Source organism: Bombus affinis, chromosome 2 (assembly GCF_024516045.1).
Source record: "Bombus affinis isolate iyBomAffi1 chromosome 2, iyBomAffi1.2, whole genome shotgun sequence".
NCBI lineage: Eukaryota > Metazoa > Arthropoda > Insecta > Hymenoptera > Apidae > Bombus > Bombus affinis.
The window spans coordinates 10,403,851-10,425,713 of NC_066345.1; the positions used below are offsets into that span (position 1 = coordinate 10,403,851).

General features: G+C 39.2%; 1 protein-coding gene across 5 annotated transcripts; it reads right to left on the reverse strand.

The window, feature by feature from the left end:
* Window positions 1–3,126: 3,126 nt before the first annotated feature.
* Window positions 3,127–21,470, reverse strand: LOC126928928 (solute carrier family 22 member 21-like). Of its 5 annotated transcripts, none has more exons than XM_050744833.1 (11): window positions 21,047–21,470; window positions 11,563–11,642; window positions 10,018–10,165; window positions 8,879–9,092; window positions 8,686–8,792; window positions 6,878–7,032; window positions 5,953–6,142; window positions 5,413–5,545; window positions 5,026–5,338; window positions 4,691–4,875; window positions 3,127–4,100 (listed from the first exon to the last, which is right to left on the reverse strand). In XM_050744833.1, exons 1-11 carry the CDS (start codon window positions 21,070–21,072, stop codon window positions 3,924–3,926), a joined length of 1,728 nt encoding a protein of 575 aa, XP_050600790.1. In that variant the 5' UTR covers window positions 21,073–21,470; the 3' UTR covers window positions 3,127–3,923. The 5 variants fall into 5 exon arrangements, with proteins under 5 accessions (XP_050600790.1, XP_050600789.1, XP_050600793.1 ...); XM_050744832.1 differs by lacking the exon at window positions 21,047–21,470 and adding an exon at window positions 19,984–20,033; XM_050744836.1 differs by lacking the exon at window positions 21,047–21,470 and adding an exon at window positions 15,078–15,334.
* Between the last annotated feature and the right edge of the window lie 393 nt (window positions 21,471–21,863).

The window sequence follows — 21,863 nt, forward strand, 5'->3', positions numbered from 1 at the left end:
TCAGGATTTAATTTTTTTAAGCGATACACAATAACGATACATCGTATACTTTATATCGTAAATGCAAAGACGGACTTTAAAAGAAGCTCTTGAATAAACTAATTTCCAAATGCAGAGGAAAATTTTTCAAAGATCCTTTAACGTGAAACATCGTAACGTAGAATTCTCTGAAAGCTCCGAAATTCACTTAATCGAGAGCTACATCGCGAAATTTCAGAGGCAAACGCCAAATTTCCAAATGCAAAGTCGAAAGAGAATTTTTCAAAAATCCTTTGAAAGCTTCGAATTCACTTAAATGACGCGCTGTGTATGTTACGCGAATTGAAACGCCAAACGAAGGGCAAAGTCAAGAGAGAAAGAGCAGAGAGGAAACTCGACTTTCATTTCTCTGGGATGAATAGCCGCGTATCTCCATTATCTCCTTCCGGGAACAGCATCGATAACAGCATCTCGGCAGGCAGAGAGCAGTAACTCAAACGAGGATAGCAACCGCGGCAGCGTACTCGGAAACCCTCGAACAAAGAACGCGCCGTATATCGACGAGCTTATCGATGCACCTTTTCCTTTTCCGCAGGATTATTCGCGTCTGGAATCGTCCTCGTTTTTTTCTTCTTCCTTCCCGGTCGTCGATAAACGGACGCGTACCGTGCCAGATCGAAAACATGCCGTCCGCCAACACACCTCGACAGCCCCATCGGGCATGTAGATAATCCAGGATAAAGGTTGCACATAGGTGCATCGAGCATGATACGCGTTCGAAGATGCACGAATCCGCGTATTCTCCGGATTTATACAAGCTGAACGGCAAAGCATTCATCTCGTTCGATCGGCTGAGAGATCGAGGTTAAAGGAGACTACGGATCTGCGTGCATTATATTAATTAAATTCGCCGTTTCAGAATGGTTTTACCAAGCCAGATGTATTTCTAGCCAAGCGTTTCCCTCGTTACGCGAATCGGAAAACTTTTTTCGCGTTCTCGTTCGAACGTAACGATACCATCGAATTTCCATTATGCATTATTATGGAAACGTCACAATGCTGTTCGCTGATTTTGTTCTCGCTTGACGTTGTTTTCAAAGGCGAGCGACGCCTCCGATAACACATCAGAGTGCATATCGCGGATTGTTTTTACGCTCCATTCGCATTCGTGTTAGAATTTATGTTCGTGGAAATTCTGCGACGTGTATTGTGCAGTATCAGTCTGATAGAATGTGATTAGTCACACAATTAATTATTTCTTTTCTTCCTTCACGCATAACTGACAATAACAGGGTTATATGTGTTCGTCGAACATTTTATGTTATCTTTCTCGTTGAAATCGACACGAAGCGGAGGTACACGTGTATCGGTAACGTTATTGAGATTTTCATAATGCGAAGGCCCAATGCTGCGAGGAACGATACGTAAAAGGAGAGGACGTCCGGCGCAGTTTCATGAATACGAAAAAAGAAACAAGGACGAATGCGAAGCCGCGAAGATTTGTAGGCCGGACAACAATATTTATTGCGAGACGTCGAGTCATCTGTAAACATAAAATAACCAGCCGCATCGCGTGCAGCATACGCGGCCCTATTGCAGCCCGTTGGCTAGTCCGGCGCTCGCTTCAATTTCCTTTGAGCGGCGTTGGGGAGACCGAGAATTTGTCAGAATGAAATATCTAAATCCCCGTGTATATTAAAATATCCCAACGACGATGGTAGTGGCTTTACGCGGCATTAGTCCTTTGACATTGTGCGCTGGATGCCGGGTCACATCTAACTCTTTTATGCCTCACAAAAGCCAACTTTGGCCCCCATTTTCTCCAAATGAGAACAGATAATGACAGCGTGCTTTCATTTAAAAAGCCGGGTGAAGGGACACATGCCAACATGGAATATTCAGTAACGTAAACATTATGCAAAGATTAACGTATTCGTCGTTTTTAAGCTCCTTCTATTAGGCTTTATCGGTCGTGTCGTTCTATTTTGCTTTTGACAAGAAAGAAATTGGATCTTTTTTAACCATAACTACCATACGATCTGAGATGCTTTTCGTCATATTTTCAATAACAATTAATGTTTCCATCTTCTCTCTTGTAGTTTCTACGTATATTTCAAATACGTAGGATTTACTAAAATCACCAAATAAACAGAATTGTAAAGATACAAACAAAATGTAGCATGATTTATAATTGGAAGAACCAGGTGCTGAAAATCGTTTGAATTTGAGTGAAACGTCAGTCAGACACTGCAGCGTGCTACGTTTAAGTATTTAAGCAGAAGTTTCCTAAGCTATTGTTTCAAAGTATGCCAAGGGAACTCTTGCAAACGTCAAAGGTAAAATCAACGACAACCAAAGGATTTCGTAAATGCTTATGTATCATCAGAATTACGTTTACTTGTTACATTAATGTCTGGTACACGTATGATGCGTTGCTATGTACGAATATTCTTAACTCCGTCTTAACAAATACGATTGCCTGTGAAGCGTCGTTAAATTCCGCTACTCGCGACACGATGGAAATATCTTCTAGCGGTATCAACAATTCTATATACAGGTTATGAGTTATCGTTGATGAAAACGCGTTGGAGAGGAACTACCATAGTCGAGGATATTTACATTAATATTTCAGTTAATACTACGTGGCAACGAAATTAATAATACTCTCACGAAAGATTCAGCATCATAAGAACTATTGCAAATAACGTGACAAAATATTCCCACCGTCACGAGCATCGTTCGTAATACAATTGCTCTTCGTAATTCTCTAAAACAGCATCGTGGCCTATCCACCGTGTGCTCCTATATAATTTCCATGAAACAATTGTACTACTATGGTTTGTACACGGCTACGTAAGTATCCACCGGCGGAATACTCGTTTAGAATAATAATATCCTCGCGTAAACATATACACACACACACACATATACATATGTGTGTATATATATATTTATACATGAAATTAAATTACCGCTATTATCTCGTCCTTCTGAACGATGCACTATCATGGCACGATGCTCTACACGCCTTAAAATACAACGACAATGGCCGACATACATTTCTAAAATGCTTGACTCAGAAACATGTTTATGAACATGTGTTTATGAACGGGACATAAACATGTGTTTATGAACATTATGCAGCAATACTGTGAAAATACCTGAGTATATTTATGTTTTCTCTCCTAAATGGAAGAAGCATCATGGGACAATGCACGCATAATGCATGTGTATTTAATAAAACTCATCGTACATATGTAGACGTCTAGACGACAGATACACCAACATGTCGAACGATAGCCTTAACTGGCAGCAACGAGGCATAATTAAGCACGTTAAAAATTAAACGGACATTGCACGAACGGGAGTGGAACGATCTCGCGCGCCTTATCTATCGATTGCGCAAGCGAAAAAGGAACAAACGAGCTGGCGAATTATCGACTAGGTCTGATAAATTGTTGCCAATCCTCCCAGGAGACTATCTTTCTCCCTTGACTATTTCATCTATAATCAACGACTCGTCAACTCGTTTCGCGACCAGTCAATTTTATGGCAAATTGATCACAAGCGAACTCTGTTGATTTCAATGCATTGAAAACGAGGGCACTGTGTAACAGCGCGCGTTTAAGCTCCCTTCGTTTCAGGAGTTTCCACGCACGTTTCACTCGCGAGCTTTCGAGCCATGAATCGGATAGTCACGGCCGATATTCTTCGCACCAGGAGGAGAAAAACTTCTGAAAGTCATTGCTGCTGCACGTTTCTTTCCACCACTTTCTCTTTTTTTTTTTTCAATTCAGTTTCGTTTTTTATTCATTTCTTCCCTCTTTCGTTGATTTTCACACTTTTTCCTTTTTTTGTTTCCTTTGTCCCTACTCTCTTCCATTTGTTTCTTACGTTTTGTTCTTTTCCGGATTTATAACGCGCCGCGTTGCATCCGACCGCCCTTAAGACGGCGAATCCTGCAGTTCCTGTTTCTGCTGCACTTTACCGATATTCTCTGCCTCCCACACCGTGTCCGGAAGTTTGGTTCCCAATGTTTCCGGGAAGAATAAAGACAGCAGCCCCGCGGATAATGCCATGCATCCAAACAGAATCAACGGCAGCTCCGGCATTATTTGTGCCTGTATCATAAAAAGATACGTAAAAACGCGAGAAGACGAAGTACATTATATCTATATATTGCGTGTATTTCTTCCGTGAAAAATTCATTTCGCGAAGATTTATAGATTGTTATTTGAACACGAATACTTTTATACAAAAGGCAATTGGTCCTCTTGCACGCTATACCTACTAATGATATTATTAAATTGACAAGTGACAAGTCTTAAGTTGTACTTTACTATGGCAATTCATTTCGAGCAAGAATTTTATCTGTTTCGTTATTAAATCTATTACTGTCGGGTAAAAAAATTTATTAGCGTATCTTATAGCGATAATATTAATGTAATTGTACTAATCCACGGAAACGAAGGACAAATGCACAACTGTGTAGAAATAGCTACAATGTAAAATTTCGCGTCTGCAAAAGCCACAAAGCCCTTTCTAATTATTTTGTCCGGTCTTTAAGCCTTCCTTAATCCGCAAGCTTAACATATCGATAAATCAGAATCTTTGTTTCGCTCATATTGTTCGAAAATAAAGCGCAAGCATGCAACAAGCGGTTCGTATCGGTATCGTTCTACGATGTACATTCTTGCGGTGGTAGACTCACCAAAAGAGGAGTTTGCGGTGACAATATTGACCCCATGCGGCCAGTCATGCTGCAAATTCCAAGAAGGGAGTGTCTCAAGTTCGTAGGGAACAGCTCCGCCGTGTAAATGTAAATCGTCGAGAAGGACATCGTAATACACCATTTCCCGCCCATGTACAAGATCAATCGTAGAAAGCTCAGCGAACCTGCAATGGATTCGTTGTCTATCGATACTTGACGTTCCCTTTCTAAATTAATCTGTCATCACTCGAGCATTTTCAAACAAATAATATAAAAAGGATGTAAGGCTAAATGCTGTAAATTGCAGAGGGAATTTCAAAGAAAATCCAGGTTACCTGTCGGTACGAATTGTATAGCCAGACAGAACACTCCGCTGAGTAAGAAAGACGAGGAAAGCGTAGCTTTACGACCAATGTAATCGGTCAGGAACCAGGTCAGAAAGTAAGCCGGGATTTCGACGACAGCCACTAGTATGAAATTAACGTATTTGTCACCGGCGAAAGCCACCGAGTTTAACGATAATCCATAATAGACGAAAGTGTTCGTCAGCCAGCAAAACGAGCACGCCAACAACCGAGTGAGCATCACCGAACTATTTAAAACTTGCATCGCTGGTGACTTCTTTTCGGCTTGTACCAATTGTTCCGTCTGAAAAATACGATGCCAGATATCGTTTCGAACTCGAATGTTTTCCTTTGTACTCCCTTGAAAATTAATCCTACCTTTTCTGTTTTCACCATGTTCAATTCTTTGAACGCTCCAATAGCTTCCTCGGAGATTTGTAGTCCGTTAATACGCGCCATTCTCCGATAAATACTTTCCACCTTTTCGTGTTTTCCATTCGCCAATAACCACCTTGAAAATGGGCATCATTGTGTGTGTTTTTCTTTTTTTTTTTTTTTTTTCTATAGTAATTTTCGAACGGGGAAATGATTGAGTGTATCTTTGTATAGGACACGTTTTATCGATAACCTATGGCGTAGATAGAAAAAAAAGGAACGATGAGAAAAGTAATTTGATAGAATACGGTTACAGCTTGAACCAAAGATTAAAAGCAGCCTACACATCCTTGACGATCCCTCGGTATCGTGATCCGTGTTAATTAATTAGAGAGTACCGAGGTCCAATCAAGGGCGCAGTGACGTGAAAAGTTCGCCGGTTAATTAGCCGGATGTCGTAGAACGCGTTTAAGGGAGTTCATTTCGAGACCGTTAACAAGGCGTCGGAACAATGCGAATGAAACATTCGCCAAAGGAAATTACCTGACTGATTCCGGGATCAGGACGGGCAATAAGATGGCGAGCAATGCCGGACCGTAAACCATTCGAAGGATCATCCGCCATGATCTAAGCCACATCGCGATCAAACCGAGTAGCATCTCACCCACTGCGAACATGCAGCAGATGATCGTACTGGCTAGCACTCTGCCGTTTACTCCTGCCATTTCCATCCCTGAAAATAATCAGACGTTGCTCATACGGTGAACTTGCGGTTATTCGCTATCAATTTAGGTTATGGTTACAGCGAATGCATTCTCTGACAATCTTATGCTATCATAAGAGTTCAAATTCGTCGTTGTTCAGATGTTTAATTTGTCAGAAAGATACTTCAAAAGAACAGGCATCTAACTATGTTCTCAATGAATCTCCGCTTTGATCGGTTATATTTTTGTTGAGATGAAAGCTATCAATTAATAGATCAAGGTTTGGTATTGCTCTACGAACAAAGTTAAATTAAAGAAGCAAAAGAAAACCACCGATATTTTCGTTAATAAAAATGTCCAGCAATGTGGAAAACATTACAAACGTCCATATCGATAAATGACAATCGATGTATTGTTGGCACTGATTCTGGGATCCGTAAGAGATCAGAGTCGCTTGATCTGATAAATCATGATAGGTGATTGAAAGGCTTTTCTGACGAATTGTTGGAGCTGACAACATTGAAACGTGCATTATAATATATACACTGCATGGATATTGTATTTACGTATAAATGAAATATTGGTGAAATTATAAGCGTGGCAATGGTAAACTGGAGAACAGCAATGGTTACCTTCAGTTACGTTTTTCGATATCGAAGAGTTCCTGCATCGAGTGGCCAGTGGCATGTGAAACATGGCCGTTATTTATATCAACATTATTCACGTTCAACATCTTCCCTTACTTTGAATCGTTATTAACTCACCTAAAATAAATCCAGCGCTGTAGATACCGGCCGCGACAGTCGCGTCGATAAATTCGAACGCGAGAAACATCCAATAATTCACGGAGAAGGAATGTATCAAGCCGCTGATTCCGCTTAGGAATGTGGTGAGTGTCAGTATCGTGCGTCTTCCGTATCTGAAAGTAGCGAAACGAAATATAAGCGGACGTTGAGGATTTGGCGACTAGACAGTGCTTCCCTATTTGTCGATGATTCCCATAAAAACTTCAACGAACTATATTCTCGATGTAACTGCAGAAGGTTTTTGATAAGAACGAGAGGAATGAGAAGGTTAATATTGAAAGCTATCCTTGTCAATTTTCATATTTTTTCAGAAAAAGAAGAAAATACTTCAGCGTCTTTTGTTTTCGTTCGATAGATTTCTATTTTTGAAATAAAATATTTATCATATCACGCAATTACTAAGACGAACTATATCGATATAATCACGAAGTTGCGCAAACTGGAATAGTACGATGGACAATATATTCTCTTTATGAAATCAGAATAACAAACAGTGGAATAGTTAGAACATCAGTATTTTTGTTCTTCGCGGCTGTTATCAAACTGAATTATGTCGATATGTGAGTCATCGTTTAAGAAAGCAATGATTGTGGTAGTCCAAAATACATAACTGTCTCACTAAAAGTATTCTGGTGAAAAACGGATTTGGCAAATGTTATTCTTCTAGAGAAAATCAATTTTTATGCGACGATAGATCATTTATGAATTTTTCTTCTAACGATTAAAATACGCTGTTATCTCAAATATTAAAAAATTCGACAAGAATGGTTCTCGTTACGAGCCCCCTAGATTGTTCAAAAAGGTGAATCTTGAAAAACAACCTGCAAGTTCGAATCATTGTCATAGATCTTCAAAGTTCGCGCAAAGTACAGTTTCATTTAAATACAATTTTCCCTTTGGACAATCTCAAGTATTCCCCGACTTCGAATTAGGATTTACAAACCACAGACTCGCGAAAGTCGTCTGTCTGAATACCGGAGTTCCGGTTCTCCAGGGACACTCTAGCACGTGTCATAAAACGCTCTAAAAACCTAGAAGATCGTCGAGTTCAAATTGCAGGAAATAGTCTAGAGAAAAACTTCATAGACCTCAGTATAAATCCGTCACGGTTCGATTTCTCTGTGTTATCAAGCATCTTAATTATCTTTCACACGTTTTTCCGCGTTTTATGAGATAATTTCGATAAGCGAACACTAACGACCTGTTGATTTCGACCGAATCTCAGTTAAAGTGTTGCAACCCTCTTCTTCGATCGGACGTCGTTAGATGTCCGGTTCGAATCCAATAGACTCCATTATCTAGACTTAAGATTCGAACCGATAAAAACTAATTAATAGATTGCGGACTTTTGTAGGTTTAATGGAAATTAGAAAATACTAAATTACATGGAACACATATAACATTAAAAAATACATACAGTATCCAAAAATACTCGTAATCGTATTATATTACGTAAAACAATTCTCTGCTTAGGTCCCATTTGTTTAATTATATTTGTAAAAATATAATTTACCTAAACGTCCACGGTCTTCTAATCAATTTTGCTACATATACTCTTTTGGTAATTTCCAATCGAATCGTATTTTTCTATCGTTAGAAAATTTCCCAAATTTGAAGACAATGCGAAAAAATCGCTATTGATACGCGTGATTTCTAGTTTCAATTTCATACCAAAGGTTTCTTTGGAATATTAAGACGAAAACGAGATCGTGAAATAAAAAATTCAAGAGTCGCAGGAGTCGCAAATTTTAATGATTGTTTCTCACTTGTCCGATATATATCCAGCGAAGATCAGTCCGATGAATTGGCCAACGTTATTTATCGTGCCCACGAGCGTGAGTTTCCATCGATTGGTGTCGCAGGTGAGGTCCCACTGTATCGAGAAAATGATAGGATAAACGTGAGTCATCTAACTAACCGTAATTAGCTGCAATCTGTCGCTGGCTCGGTCGGTTTTACCTCGCTGAGCACCGTGTTCTCCGATGGATCGTAGATCCACGAATCGCATTTCTGGGTAGCGTTAGTGAAAGTCTGATTTGTGCACGCCCCCGTGTGATTCTGAACGACGTATCGAATGCACTTGGACATCTCTGACACGTTCGGTACAGAGTCCGGTACCCAGGACTCGTCGAACTTCGTATTCATTGGATTCTCGCATTCTGATACCGCACACCTATTTTTTGAATAATCATTCATTTATCAAAATGAGAATTTTTTAATGAAGATCGAAATGTTAAGAAGGAGATATCTTTCCAGGAATTATTTGAGTAAGTGAATTTTTCTATTCTATATGAATATCCCGGAATGTTTTCGACGATAGAACTGATAGTCTTTGATGTGGTAAAATATACATATCTTATAATTAATCCTAATATGGGAAATTGACCTCCTCCGATAATTTTTTATTGTCTGATGAAAATATCACGAAAGTATCACGGAAGTATCTTCGTTCCTGCTTTACTTCAAAATTTTCAGCGATTGTAAAAACGAAAGACGTAACTGTACTGTTAACGCAAAACATAAATAATCATTAAAGTAAATCTGATTCAACGATCCATCTCAACAATGTTGTGTTTTATAAATTTATTAATAATTGTTCGAAATATCCAGCAGAGGTCTATAGAACGTTATTCGAAGAAATTTCCTCTTAAAATAACGTTAAATTTGTTAACAGAGCGCGGTGAGTTGCTTCAATAAAATACAGTTAGCTGCGTAAAAGTGGTCGCTATACGCGTCTAAAGCTCGTCTACCGCGAAAAAGTTAACAGGATGGCTAATAAAGTAATCGATTATCCGTCGCATCGATTACATAATTCAATGTTCGATCACTCATGTAGTCGCGGAGCATTAGGTGCTCCTCGTTGATTGCACTTGACCGGCGCGCATTATTCAAGCCTTCTCGCCAGAGTTTATTCGTCCGAGCACGAGCCATAAACGAGACTGATTCGCTGTAGGCGACTAGCCCCGAGTAGCTCGAACAACAAAGGAGGCGCTCATACACACGATAGATTACACGAAGATTGAAAAAAAAATGAAAAACACGAAAAGAAAAAATAAAATCACTGCTCGAATCGCTGGTTGCATCACGTGGTAGCGTACCTGTATTTAACTTCGCCGGCTGTGAATACGTAGGCAAGCGTGAATCCTGCTGACAAGAACAGAGGCAGGCTGATTATCGCGAACATGATCATTTGATAGTATCCGAAGCGATCCACTTCCTGCTTCCTGTCCGATCCTCTCTTTCCCTCTGCGAAAAACACGGTTTTCCAAACGATCAAACGATACCGTTCGATTCGTCTGGTCTCTAAAAATTCTATCATTTGGAGGGAAAAGCATGGAAAAAAGAGGGAATCGAGTCGATCGTGAAAGTCTTGAACCTTAGAGCCAGCAGATTCTCCGGTGAAAATCGGCGCCTGCCGTTGACACGCGATATTTCTTCCACGAGCTTATAAGAAAGGGAAAAAGACGAAGAAAACGTGATTTTACATCCCCCGCCTCTTCTGGTACGCGTAATCGCGATCATGATAATTTCCTTTTAAATTATATATCAAGCGTCTTGTTTCATTGCTATTAGTCAAGCAATCACAGCGGTGTGGTCTAACGGCCATTGATTTATTCGTCATCGTTAGAACCAACTCTTTTTGTCTCTCTCTCTTATTTTCTTGTCTGCCAAACGGACATTGTTATAGTTATGATTCAGTTGACGCAAACTTAGACCAGAACGACTGTCTAATTGATTTAGCCGGCGTTGTTAATGAGTCGCGTAACTAAACAATACAAACCGCTTACTGATTTTCTTTCGAGCACGGTCTTCGCGTAGATCTCTTTGTAATTCTACCAATAGGCGACAAACAATAGTAAACGATTAACTCGAGTTACGTCTAATCAAGACGAATAGACGCGTCAAGCAAATCGCGCCGGTGGGTTGCAAACGGGCACGCGACTAATTGACATGGTAATTATATAATGCCATGACCTATCTACGATCTGCACATGCAAAAATAAATTTTTTAATATTCCTTGCTATTCAATAAGGTAGACATGCGAGGAGATGAAAGTGTTAAGAATAAAATCACTATTGTAACTAAATCATTCGAATGTAGAGTACTGCCATATTTACATTTTTAATTAAAGAAATCAATAGAAAAGAACTATATCTTTTTTCTAAATATATACAATTTATATCTATGTAGAATTTCATTTCTTCATGAATTTCAAAGTCTTTATGCGAAAATACAATAACCTGTTTTGCTGCCTACAAGCATACAGATTTTTCCACTAATTTCTTAACGCGTCGTATAACGTATGCATTTAGGCATATGTTGCATACCACATATCTGTTTTCTATTAGAAGTACTGCATTTGTAACATAATATACTTATACATCACCTACGAGAAATTATGTAAATATGTATTGTACCACTTTTCCTCTAGTCTCTTCAATTTCCTTTTCTTCGAACGCAGAATGTACGATTTTATTTTCGTTATCTGCGTTATATTTCAACAAATAAATTCCGCATGCTAGGAAAATTTTTCATGCACATGTAAATCGGCGTCATATCGTGGAGATACTTGCCGATTCAGATCTAAGATATAAACCTACATACAATACATACATATAATATTAACAAAACAAGCGATTACCTGTCCCATCTTTGGTCGTCGAGGATTCACCGTTCTGCGAGGAAAAAAGCTTCATGCTGTCCTCCTCGTCGCCTCTAAGGCTGCAAATATACAGAGATTCGAGAATTATGTCTGATCCGTGGGAAACGCTCCTCTATTGACACTGCTTCGAAGATCAAATTGCTGTTCGATCGTCGGCTGCTCGAAAAAAAACGCGCGGGAACGACGCAATTCAACGCGAACATTACATAAAAGCAACAAGATCGCGCTAAGATGCTTCTACAAGCGGTCTACAAGGGGAAAGAACGTAAAAGGGCAAAAAGGCGCAAAGAAACCAGTCGCGAACGGGACTTTCACGCCTGTCGTCTGTCATCTGATTAGTCTTAACGCGGCGGAGAAACGAACGATGCGTGCAAGACACACGATGGTTTGTATCCGCGAGTTATCATCGCCGTTGCAGATTGTCGTAATCGACGTAAAAGCAAAATCGTCGATGTAAAACTAACTGTTGGCAAAGAAGACGGAGCTGGATGGAACCGTAATCGTTGACACAAGGTCCAGCCGATAAACGCCCGATAAAAGGGAAACGAGCTGCCCGCGTGTTCGCACGAACTCGACGCGCGATCGCAATCAACTGCTCGCGGCGAATCCCGATTTTCTACTGGCGCGAATCGAAGCGAGTGGACACTAAAAGAGAGACAAAGGAAAAACCAGTGCAAACAGAGGCGTTCACATCGTCCCATACATATATACATGAAAATCAGCGCGTCATGGAGCCATGCTCTCGAACCCTAGCTGACCGATTTCTAACCGGAACTGCACGCTCTCATTCGTTTTTCTCGAAACGATTTCAATCTTTTCAAGGATTTCATTGTATAAATAGACTATAAAATGGTCTGTATAAGAAAAGAGGAATCTTGATAGACTAGTCGGACATCAGAGCCATCGGTATGATCATCGTTTAGCGACGGTCTTTCGTACCATTGACTTTCTAATACGAAAGAGCGCGTCTGAAACTATTGCACGTCTCGATACTCTGTATTTATATGCAGTTCGTGGCAAACCGTCTCCTTGACGATCCTCCCGTAACCAACGGCACGATGCCGATTTAACGTTTCAAGGAGGAAACGATCCGTCGTTGCTCTTCAATCTCGTTCGATAAATATAAACGTGGAAGCTGGGCATACCACGGAAAATGAGCACGTTCCGCATTGTCTTCATAAATCATCGATTTATTGTTATTTATCGCCGACATGCAACTACTATGTAATTCTTCTTCGGTCTTCTCTTTCTTTTTTTTCATTTCGATCGCGCGTTCCCGGGTAGATAAATTGTGATTATTACAAGGTGATGTCACACGCGGAGGATTTGGAACAGCGAGAGAACGGCGGAACTTGGAACTGTATCTTTTACATTTGTTAATCGTCCCAAGATTTCTCGTTTCCTGAATTACACTTTGCCCTTCTTAACTAAAATGTCCTTCTGAAATTTTACCATTTCCTTTGTGCGATTCTTTTTCGTTCAATTTAAAATACATAACTAATCATTGTTTCGTAAGCCTATTTAAAAAGCGAAATATTTGACGAAGGTATTTCCACAGATCTTGAAAAAAGGAAAAATGCTAGAACATTTTAACTAAGGAGGATAATAGCGCTCGCCTGTGACGTTCTTCCATGTTCCGAGTTTTACGTCATGCAAAAAATTCGCCACACGATAGCTCACAGAGATACGGGATATTATGCGGCATTGTTGCACGCGTGACGACCTACCTAAACGCGAATCCAAGGAGAAGACGCAACGACATTTGTTGAATTGACCGTAAAGATTGGATCGCAGATGGATCCAGGTCATTTGTCCTTCGCGCGTAATTCCACGATGCCTGCTACTCATTCAGAGACTCGGTGGGATTAACATATATTTAACGATATAAACGACCTGTCATAAAGAATCCTAATTCTTCAATAAAGACGCCAGTGTGCGCGGTTCGTATCGCATTACTACGGCTGCTATATCTTTTCTACGTCCTCGAATTTTTCCTTCTTCACTTTGCGCTCCGACCAGTTTTAACGACTCGGCTGATTAGCAGCTGGTTTTATAACTAGTTCTGTTGCGCATGGTTAGGGAAAAAAAGTTACTCGAAAACGTAATGAAGTTTTTAAAAGCCTTAAAGAAATTATTAACTCATGCATGACTGGATGTTTATCGAGTTGTGTGAAAAAGTTCTGTTGACTACTGGTAACAAAAACACATTATTGCGAGAAATACATAATTAAAATTAGGAAAATACATGTTAAAATTAGGAACAGTTTTACTGAAAATTTACATTTATCGTTTGATTAATTTTAGATTAAATTTAACCGAACCTCGATACGAAGATTAAAAACATCGCTAAAAATCACGTCGAAAGAAATGCTAGATTATCTGAAACATAGCAATTGTATGAAATTCTTCTTACCACTATTTTACTCGAATCTCGAACGGTTCTTACAATTAAAATTTTTACTGAACGAAAATTTTCTGCTCAATAGCTGATGATCCGGATAGGTCGCCCAGTCAACTGAATTAAAGTCTAACCCGACTCGTCAATTACAATATCACGATTCGATCAACTGAAACGAGGCGGAACTAAACAAACGCAACAAGAGGAACAAACGAACAATATCGAGTATATCGTCTACCTTGAAACGCATTCTTGTTATACTATCAATTGTAATCATCAACTTAAACGTTTTCATCTGATCGCAATTCTTCTTAACTTGACGTGCAATTGGACCTAAGTCTTCAACGAACACGGAACAATTTCCAGCTACCATCTGAGCGAAAAGAATAATTGCCCCCATTCGATGGTACTCTAAATCAAGAACCTATCTCGATCAAGAGACAAACGACCTCAGATCGAATTCCATGTACTCGTGTAATTACGATCGCGTATCTTAGATCGTTCCATTCATTCTGGTAATTCTTGTTCTATGAGAACACAAAAGTTCCCAGGATTAACAGTGGACGAAGAAAATATGATGCGCCTCAAGATCTAATGTGAACCGATGAAAATATCAATATTCGTTGGACCAAACCTATTTGCAATATTTTACTATATTTAATATAACATGCTTGTAACTTGCTAACTGAATCATCCTTTAACCAGATAATTCTATACTCGCAGAATCAGATATTAATAAATGCAAATTAAGTTCCATTAAGTCGGTTTTAGTCAGCGTAAATTTTAATATAATACACGGTAAAACTCCATTTATATGAACGGTATATAGTCAAACAAAATTTTAATTAATCATTAATAAACTCTGATTAAACGAGCTCTTGCTATACGAACTAAAAAATCATGTATAGCTGGGAAAATCCGTGGACTGCAATTTTATGAATTTCAATTACGTTGAATTATTACACTGTAACTTATTACCAAGTAAAATGATGACATGCAAGAAAGATATAAAGAAATTACTATGTTCAAAAAATTGCTAGTCCAAGCAACGAATTAACTCTTTCTTATTTAACAGATTGAGAGAAACTACACTCACAATTAGAACCAATTCACGCTCCTATCCACAACGTATCGTCGCTCGAAACAGAGTATATAACACATGTAAAAACAAATGTCCAGCTGCTTTTCGTTTTCTTTCACGAACACGCCTACACCATCGTCTGCGTGTCCACCGATTGCGTGTGACTCGTTAACTTCACGACACGGAGAACACCGTTAAGTGAAAAAAAATCACGCATTGACGCGTGCCAAGAACACTACATCGGTCTAGCGACCACGAAAGCCTTGTTGCTGCAGCAACTGTCTTTGAAGGTAAACGTATGCCCACGACTCTGTTCTGTTCCCAATGATCACCCGCGAGGACAGTGGGAGAAGTGAAACAGAAGGAGAGGGGAAGAATCGGTCCTTAAAGTTCTAGCCTTTCCGATCGGTAGGTCACTCGCTTTGTCACTGGCCAGGTACCACGCAGCTTTCACGTGAATCGCATACACCATAAAATAATCCGATGACCATTTCGGAAACTTCGATCAAAAACGACCATTTCGATCCTGGGTGCAGGATCTTGCACCCAGGCTTGCTGGTTCGACTAGACTGGCGATAAAAATGTTCGAGAAATGATAAAATGTGCGAAAAAGATCGTCGAAATGAAAGAATATACTTAGGATCATAAGTATTAGGACACCTATCGATATCTAGTATAAATTGAACGCTATTTGCGATACTATTGGACTGTTTTTATTCTCTAGGTATTTTATTATGAATCAGTTATTTCATTTGCAACGTATGTGTCTTATGATATAAAATAAAGTAAAATAATAAAAATAAAGTAAAGTGAAAGTTTCCCAGTGAACGTAAAGAATGGATATTCTAATTATTTATAGCCGACAGTGTAACTTTGATTTAACGAATATTGAGCAACTTTGTCGAGTCGCAATAAATTCTGATATTAGAATAGAAGGAATGATAGATGAATAGAATGTCGTGTAAATTCACTTTGCTTGGAGTCGTTTGACAAAAAGGACAGAAAACTAATTATAAATCTCCATAGCCTGCAGTGCGTTGTGATTAATGTGCGACGAACAACGCTTAAGAGACATTTACAACGCTGAAATTGTATTGCCACCGAATGATTATGTTAGGTAAAATATTGGAACAATATAGCTTCCTCATGGTTCAGTAATTATCAGTTAATTGCTAAAATTTCGCGGTTCGACGCCAGTATGCGTAAAGTATATGAAGGTCGACCGTATTTGACAATTGCACGGTGCTTAACGAAAGACATTACGTCGCTCCTTGAGCTCCTGGCCACCATTAAATGGCAATTACATTGCAATTTTTTCGAAACCTGTAATTTTCTAAAATCTAAACTTCGAAACGTTTTAAATATTAAAGAACCAGCCAGAAGCTTTATTTTAACGTTTTAAAAAATATCTTATCATAGAATTGAAACAAACAAATATGCGTATTAACAACGATCATTTCACATGAATCTCTATCTTAAAAAATCTTTTATCGAGGGAGGAACACGATTGAGTCAAAAAGGATCTAAAGAACACAGCAGAGTTAATTGTCACCCTGTTAAGGAAATATGTAAACGAAAGTGATCGCAGTTACCAAAAGCACAATCATAAAATGGTCTAAACGCTCTAAACGATGGAATCATCGTTTCCTCAGAAAAACGCCAGCCCCGTGGCGAAAACTGTCACTTTCTCGCTCCAGGAAACACGCTCCAGGAAATATCGAAGCTCCAGACTAGGGAAATCCCCGGATTAAACGTCCCGCGTGCGCTATTATTTTGTTTACGCTGCCACCGTTGCGTTGAAAAGTGACGGGTTTTTGCTTGGTCGAGCAGCGCTAGATCCACATGGGCGGAGAAAACCGTGCGCACGATTTCCCGCGGTCGACACACCGACAGATAACGCGATAGATAAGAGAGAACGAACGAGCATACGCGCTCGCGTTCGCATTCGCTCGCCCATGTGTGCGTATTTTTGTCTTATTCAGTTCATCGAAAACAACCGGAGAAAAATCAAATAAAACTGGTTTACGCCGGCTTAGAGCGGATGCGACAGCTTAGTTGCAACTAACGTGCGACGGTTTATTGTTACATCGACCGTTATATGCAGCGGGTCTATGGAAAAATCGGTTTTCCCCGTCGTCCGATCGTCGAACAAAATTGAAAACCGATATCGGTGGCTCGTTTTCGCTGCTCTCTCGCGATCTGTCTAGCCCGATTCCGCATTTTATCCACCATGTTCCGACCGGATGAACGGAACACGGAATAATGACGGATTAGACGAAATTGTACCTGTGGTAGTTGAATTTTTGCTACGAAATTATAGGAGTAATTATGGCCATGAGCCACGCAAAGGACGAACTAATGCGCTCCGAGCTAAGTCCGAGCTAAATCATTTGATCTCTGCGAAATTGAACGCTAATTGCGTAGATTTTGATATGGAAATTTAAACATTTTCGGGAAATGGGGCTGATTACTTTCACTTCCAGGGAACTAGAGCTCGTTCGTATATAGCGCTAGACTTGTTCGACGTGGCGTGTATTTGTGCGAAAGTGAAACTTAAGAAACTTGAGGCTGAAATTTTTGGAAAGTTCAAGAAACAAAGTTGACAATTTTGGTTCCTAGAGAGATAGAACTTGTATCGGTATAACGAAATTGTATCGAGTGTACTTTTCCGATGAGACGAACCTGAGAATCGTAAAACAGCTGTGAATGCAGTAATGAACGGCGTCATATTGGCGACTATGAAAATTACAGAAGACGGAAATTGCGCAGCAAATTTCAAATTAATTTACGTATTTCTCAGTGGATTTTGTTATTAGTGTTCATGTCTCTCTCGATGCGCGATTCTACTATGATTCAATTGGATAGGTATAATCTACTACATGTATCATTCCGATTGCATCGTTGATATCGACATACGATTACGTTCAGACGATTCTCAAATCAGAGCGTTTGAGATTAATCCATGAATCTCATGACTGAAGGATGAAGAATGGATAAAGAATCGCAGAAAGTATTAAATATTTCATAATGCGAATAACGTTACGAGATTTCTTTACTCGAGGGAATGTAAACTAGGAAATTTGAATTATTTATCACGACACGATAGTCAAGAAACAAGATATAAATAACTTCATAAAGAATGTCCTGAACCTTTTTCTGTAATACCAGTTCAGAGGAATTTGAAATCTAACAAACACGATATTGTATTATATAAATGTGTTAGTAGGAAAATGATAAGTATGAATTACTAAAATATGGTTTATCGGCTCGTATTAAAAGTTCGCATCTCATTAAGGATTCGTCAAAATATCGATAAAATGTTTTTGTCGTAATCAAAAGAATATCGAATATCGTTATCAGAAATTTCTTCCATATAACGTCATGCTTATACTGATTATTTAACCGATAAGTATTTTCGATTAAATATTTTCAATCAACAGCTTTCAACGATAATAAAAGACAAATAAGAGAAGAAAGATTACAATGGAAAGGAAAGCGTAAGAAGATCGATAATTGTTCGTTGTACAAATATTTGCGAACTACTGCAGTTTATCAAATTAAATAACATTCCATGACCTAGTTGTCCTAGTTAAAAATCAGACGAAAGGGGAAGCGGTATCGACGAGGATAAAAGAAAAATAAAATTTATGATAATGGTCGTTTATCTTGACCGTCGAAGAAAGGCTGCATTCATCCAACGAATGACGATTGCTTAGGATTTGTTTAAAATTTGTTTCTTCAAAATTTTTTGTGATCTCGTTAATGCAAATAATATTCCCTGATGATGGTCGCTCGTTAAGGAAACTTCCGATGAATCTTTGACAAATAAACCTATCTCGACCTTTAAAACTTTTACAGAAGATAATTTTCGCTTCCTTTAGAAATCAGTTTTACAGGAACACCAAACATTTGAAAATTATGAAAACCTGTGGTAATCCATGGTTTACGTTTCCAGAAATTCGCACTGAGTTATCGCCAAATCTTCGCTGAAAAATATATCTCTCACTCGTTACTCGTCAACAATTTTTTTCCTCGATCATACGATGCATTATCGTGGACTATGTTCGTCATTAAATATCTCCAACTGACAGAAAAATCTTATCTACAGGTTGTTCAATAAAACAAACGAAGGAAAAACGGGATCGCATAATTATTCATGTTCGTGAAATCACGCGTTACAAAAGCTTCGCGAAGGAAAAAATTATTTGCTCGTACAAATAACGCTATTTAACGCTTCTACCTCCGAGTTTTAAATCCTCCGAGCTGCACGTCCAGTCATCTTGTTCGATCTCCAGATAAATGAAACGAAAAGATTCGAAAAAAGGTGAGAAAAGGAGAGCATAAATCGGCCGCGTGAATTGGCATTGATTACGAGAATCGCGCCGCTTCTAAGCGTTCCCGTAAATAGGAGTTAAATTCTGCAAACATTTCGAAGGTCGGTTTCGACGCGACACTAATGATTCCCCGCGCGAATTAGTCAGCGAAGCATAATGGCAAGGTAAATGAGCCCAGGCTGTGCGTCGCGGCAGCCCCGAGTAATTTCCATTCAATTTCAGTGTGTTCGACCGGATGGTTGACGAACCCTGGTCTATACAAGCCGCCTCCGTTACGTTGTTGTGCGACGATAATCGAACGTTAAAAAAAGAAAAATCGGTGCGTTTAAAAAAATGTAAATCATGAAACAAAACGCTCAAGTACGCCGGGTTACCTTGTGGAAGTCTGATTAATTTTGCATCGGATCAGAGTCTGGTCTAACGCTTAAAGAAAACCTTAAACGATTTCCAAAAACGTACCAGCTTATTGCTAGCGCGAAGGTTCTTTTTGCAGTTGACATACAATCCGCTCTTATTTTTTTATTCACTCATTTGCTACTACTACTACTAACCGTATTTCAAGGAAAGTACCATAAGAAAATACTTACATGTAGATATCGTGATAAGAATATGGCAAGAGCATGTGACAACATGAAACTCGAATATTCGTTAACGTTAAATAAATTATGTTTGAAGATACAAGTTGCTCAGAAGCCGTGTTTATGAAATGTTGATTGGTTCTATGAATAGAAGAATGACGATGATAAATATACCTTCTTAATATTTACCTTCGAATTTATTATCTTTTTGTGATAAATAAATTGGGAATAGTTTGTTTGCGCTTTGTACTAATTACATACAGAGCTATTCAAATTGTTTAAAGTAGCATATGTATGACTCGTGCAAGAATTAGTTTCTCAACATATTTTCCTATTTATCCTTGCGCCAAATACACGCAACAAAGACGCGCTGTAATTACTAATTTAGCATAGCACATTCGTCGGATGTAACGAATCATTTCCAAGAGGTCATCGCGGATCGTGGTTCGCAATAATCATCGCAATGATGTTTCTTTTCCTTCTTCTTTTTTTTCTTTTTTGAGGAAATTATCAACCACGGTAGGACGCACGACACCGCTTCGTTCTGTTTGCTCCGCGAAATTATCAAAATGCTTTATTAAACACTCTGGTCGATCAAACAAAAGAAATATGATGGTGTATCGCAAACAAGAAAATCGACAAGAAAACATAAAACTTCAGTCGCGAGTCGTCCTCGTATGCGAGGTTAATAAATATGCGCGTGCTGCTGTATGTCGATCCATACCGAGTGTAAATCGCAAAGTGTAACGACCGTATTATCTTTAGACGATTCATGACTGAAAATTTCTCCGTATCTCCAGATACGACTGTTCCAGTGTGACGTAAGAGACTTGTCTATAAATATGAGAAAAATTATAATCACCAGCGAAAGAAGAAAGATAAAAATCGAATACAAAATCAAACCGTGGAGCGTCGTTTCGCGCACGATCATTCATACGAGTAACAACCAGTCGATCGCTGGCCTCTCATGCTTGTTGCGCGTGAAGCAACGGGCTACGATCAACGAATAACCAAAGAGGAGAATAAATGCTCATAAATAAACATGAAACACGCGTCCTTATGAATTACTTACATTCTAGAGCCCATCCTGGACCCCATGATTCTGCCACGTCGAAACTCGTCTAATGTACTCGAGTCGTGAGAAGAGTGGCTGCTGTTAAAGCGCAAAAATATTTTCCCCTCCGCGGACGCGCGACGAGGAAATTGTCGAAACCGCTCGACTTGACGCCTCTCTCGCGCGGCACTCTCTTTTGTCCTATATTCTCGCAACTCGCGAAGCTTCAGAGACACTCGAAAGTTTGTCAGTGCTTAGTCGTACAGTGACGGCAGAAGTTTGTACCCAGTACTAAGTAAGAGGTGGACTGGTGCACAGTGACCGACAAATGTGACGAAAAGCCGGGAGAGAGACGCGAGGCCTTCATGGCCATAAACCGCGACATTTTTCTCACTCTAATGTCACACTTTCTTATCTGGATTATTATAAAAGTTAGATCAACGATTCTTGATACTCCTAGGAATATGAGACACGTTCTATGAGACTGATGGGACTACCGCGCATATCTTCATGATTTCTTAAATGAGGTCATACGTTTGCTTTCGTCCTTTCCTTTTCTTTCTTTTTTTTTTTTTTTTAACACCATTTCTTTCACTGATACGTCAAAAAAAAGAAAAGTATCACTTCCTTATTTACTCTGTATCATTACGGAGTATTAATCATGGCCGTGTAGTATTATCTTCAAAATTTTATAAAATCATCAGAGATAACAGAAGACATTAACTTAATAGACTACGTTTCAGATGCAACTGATAAACGATTGCTATACCTCCAATCGTGCTTAAACAATACCGAGTTCTAACTATTCCGTACCGATTCCGTCACGTTTCCCCGA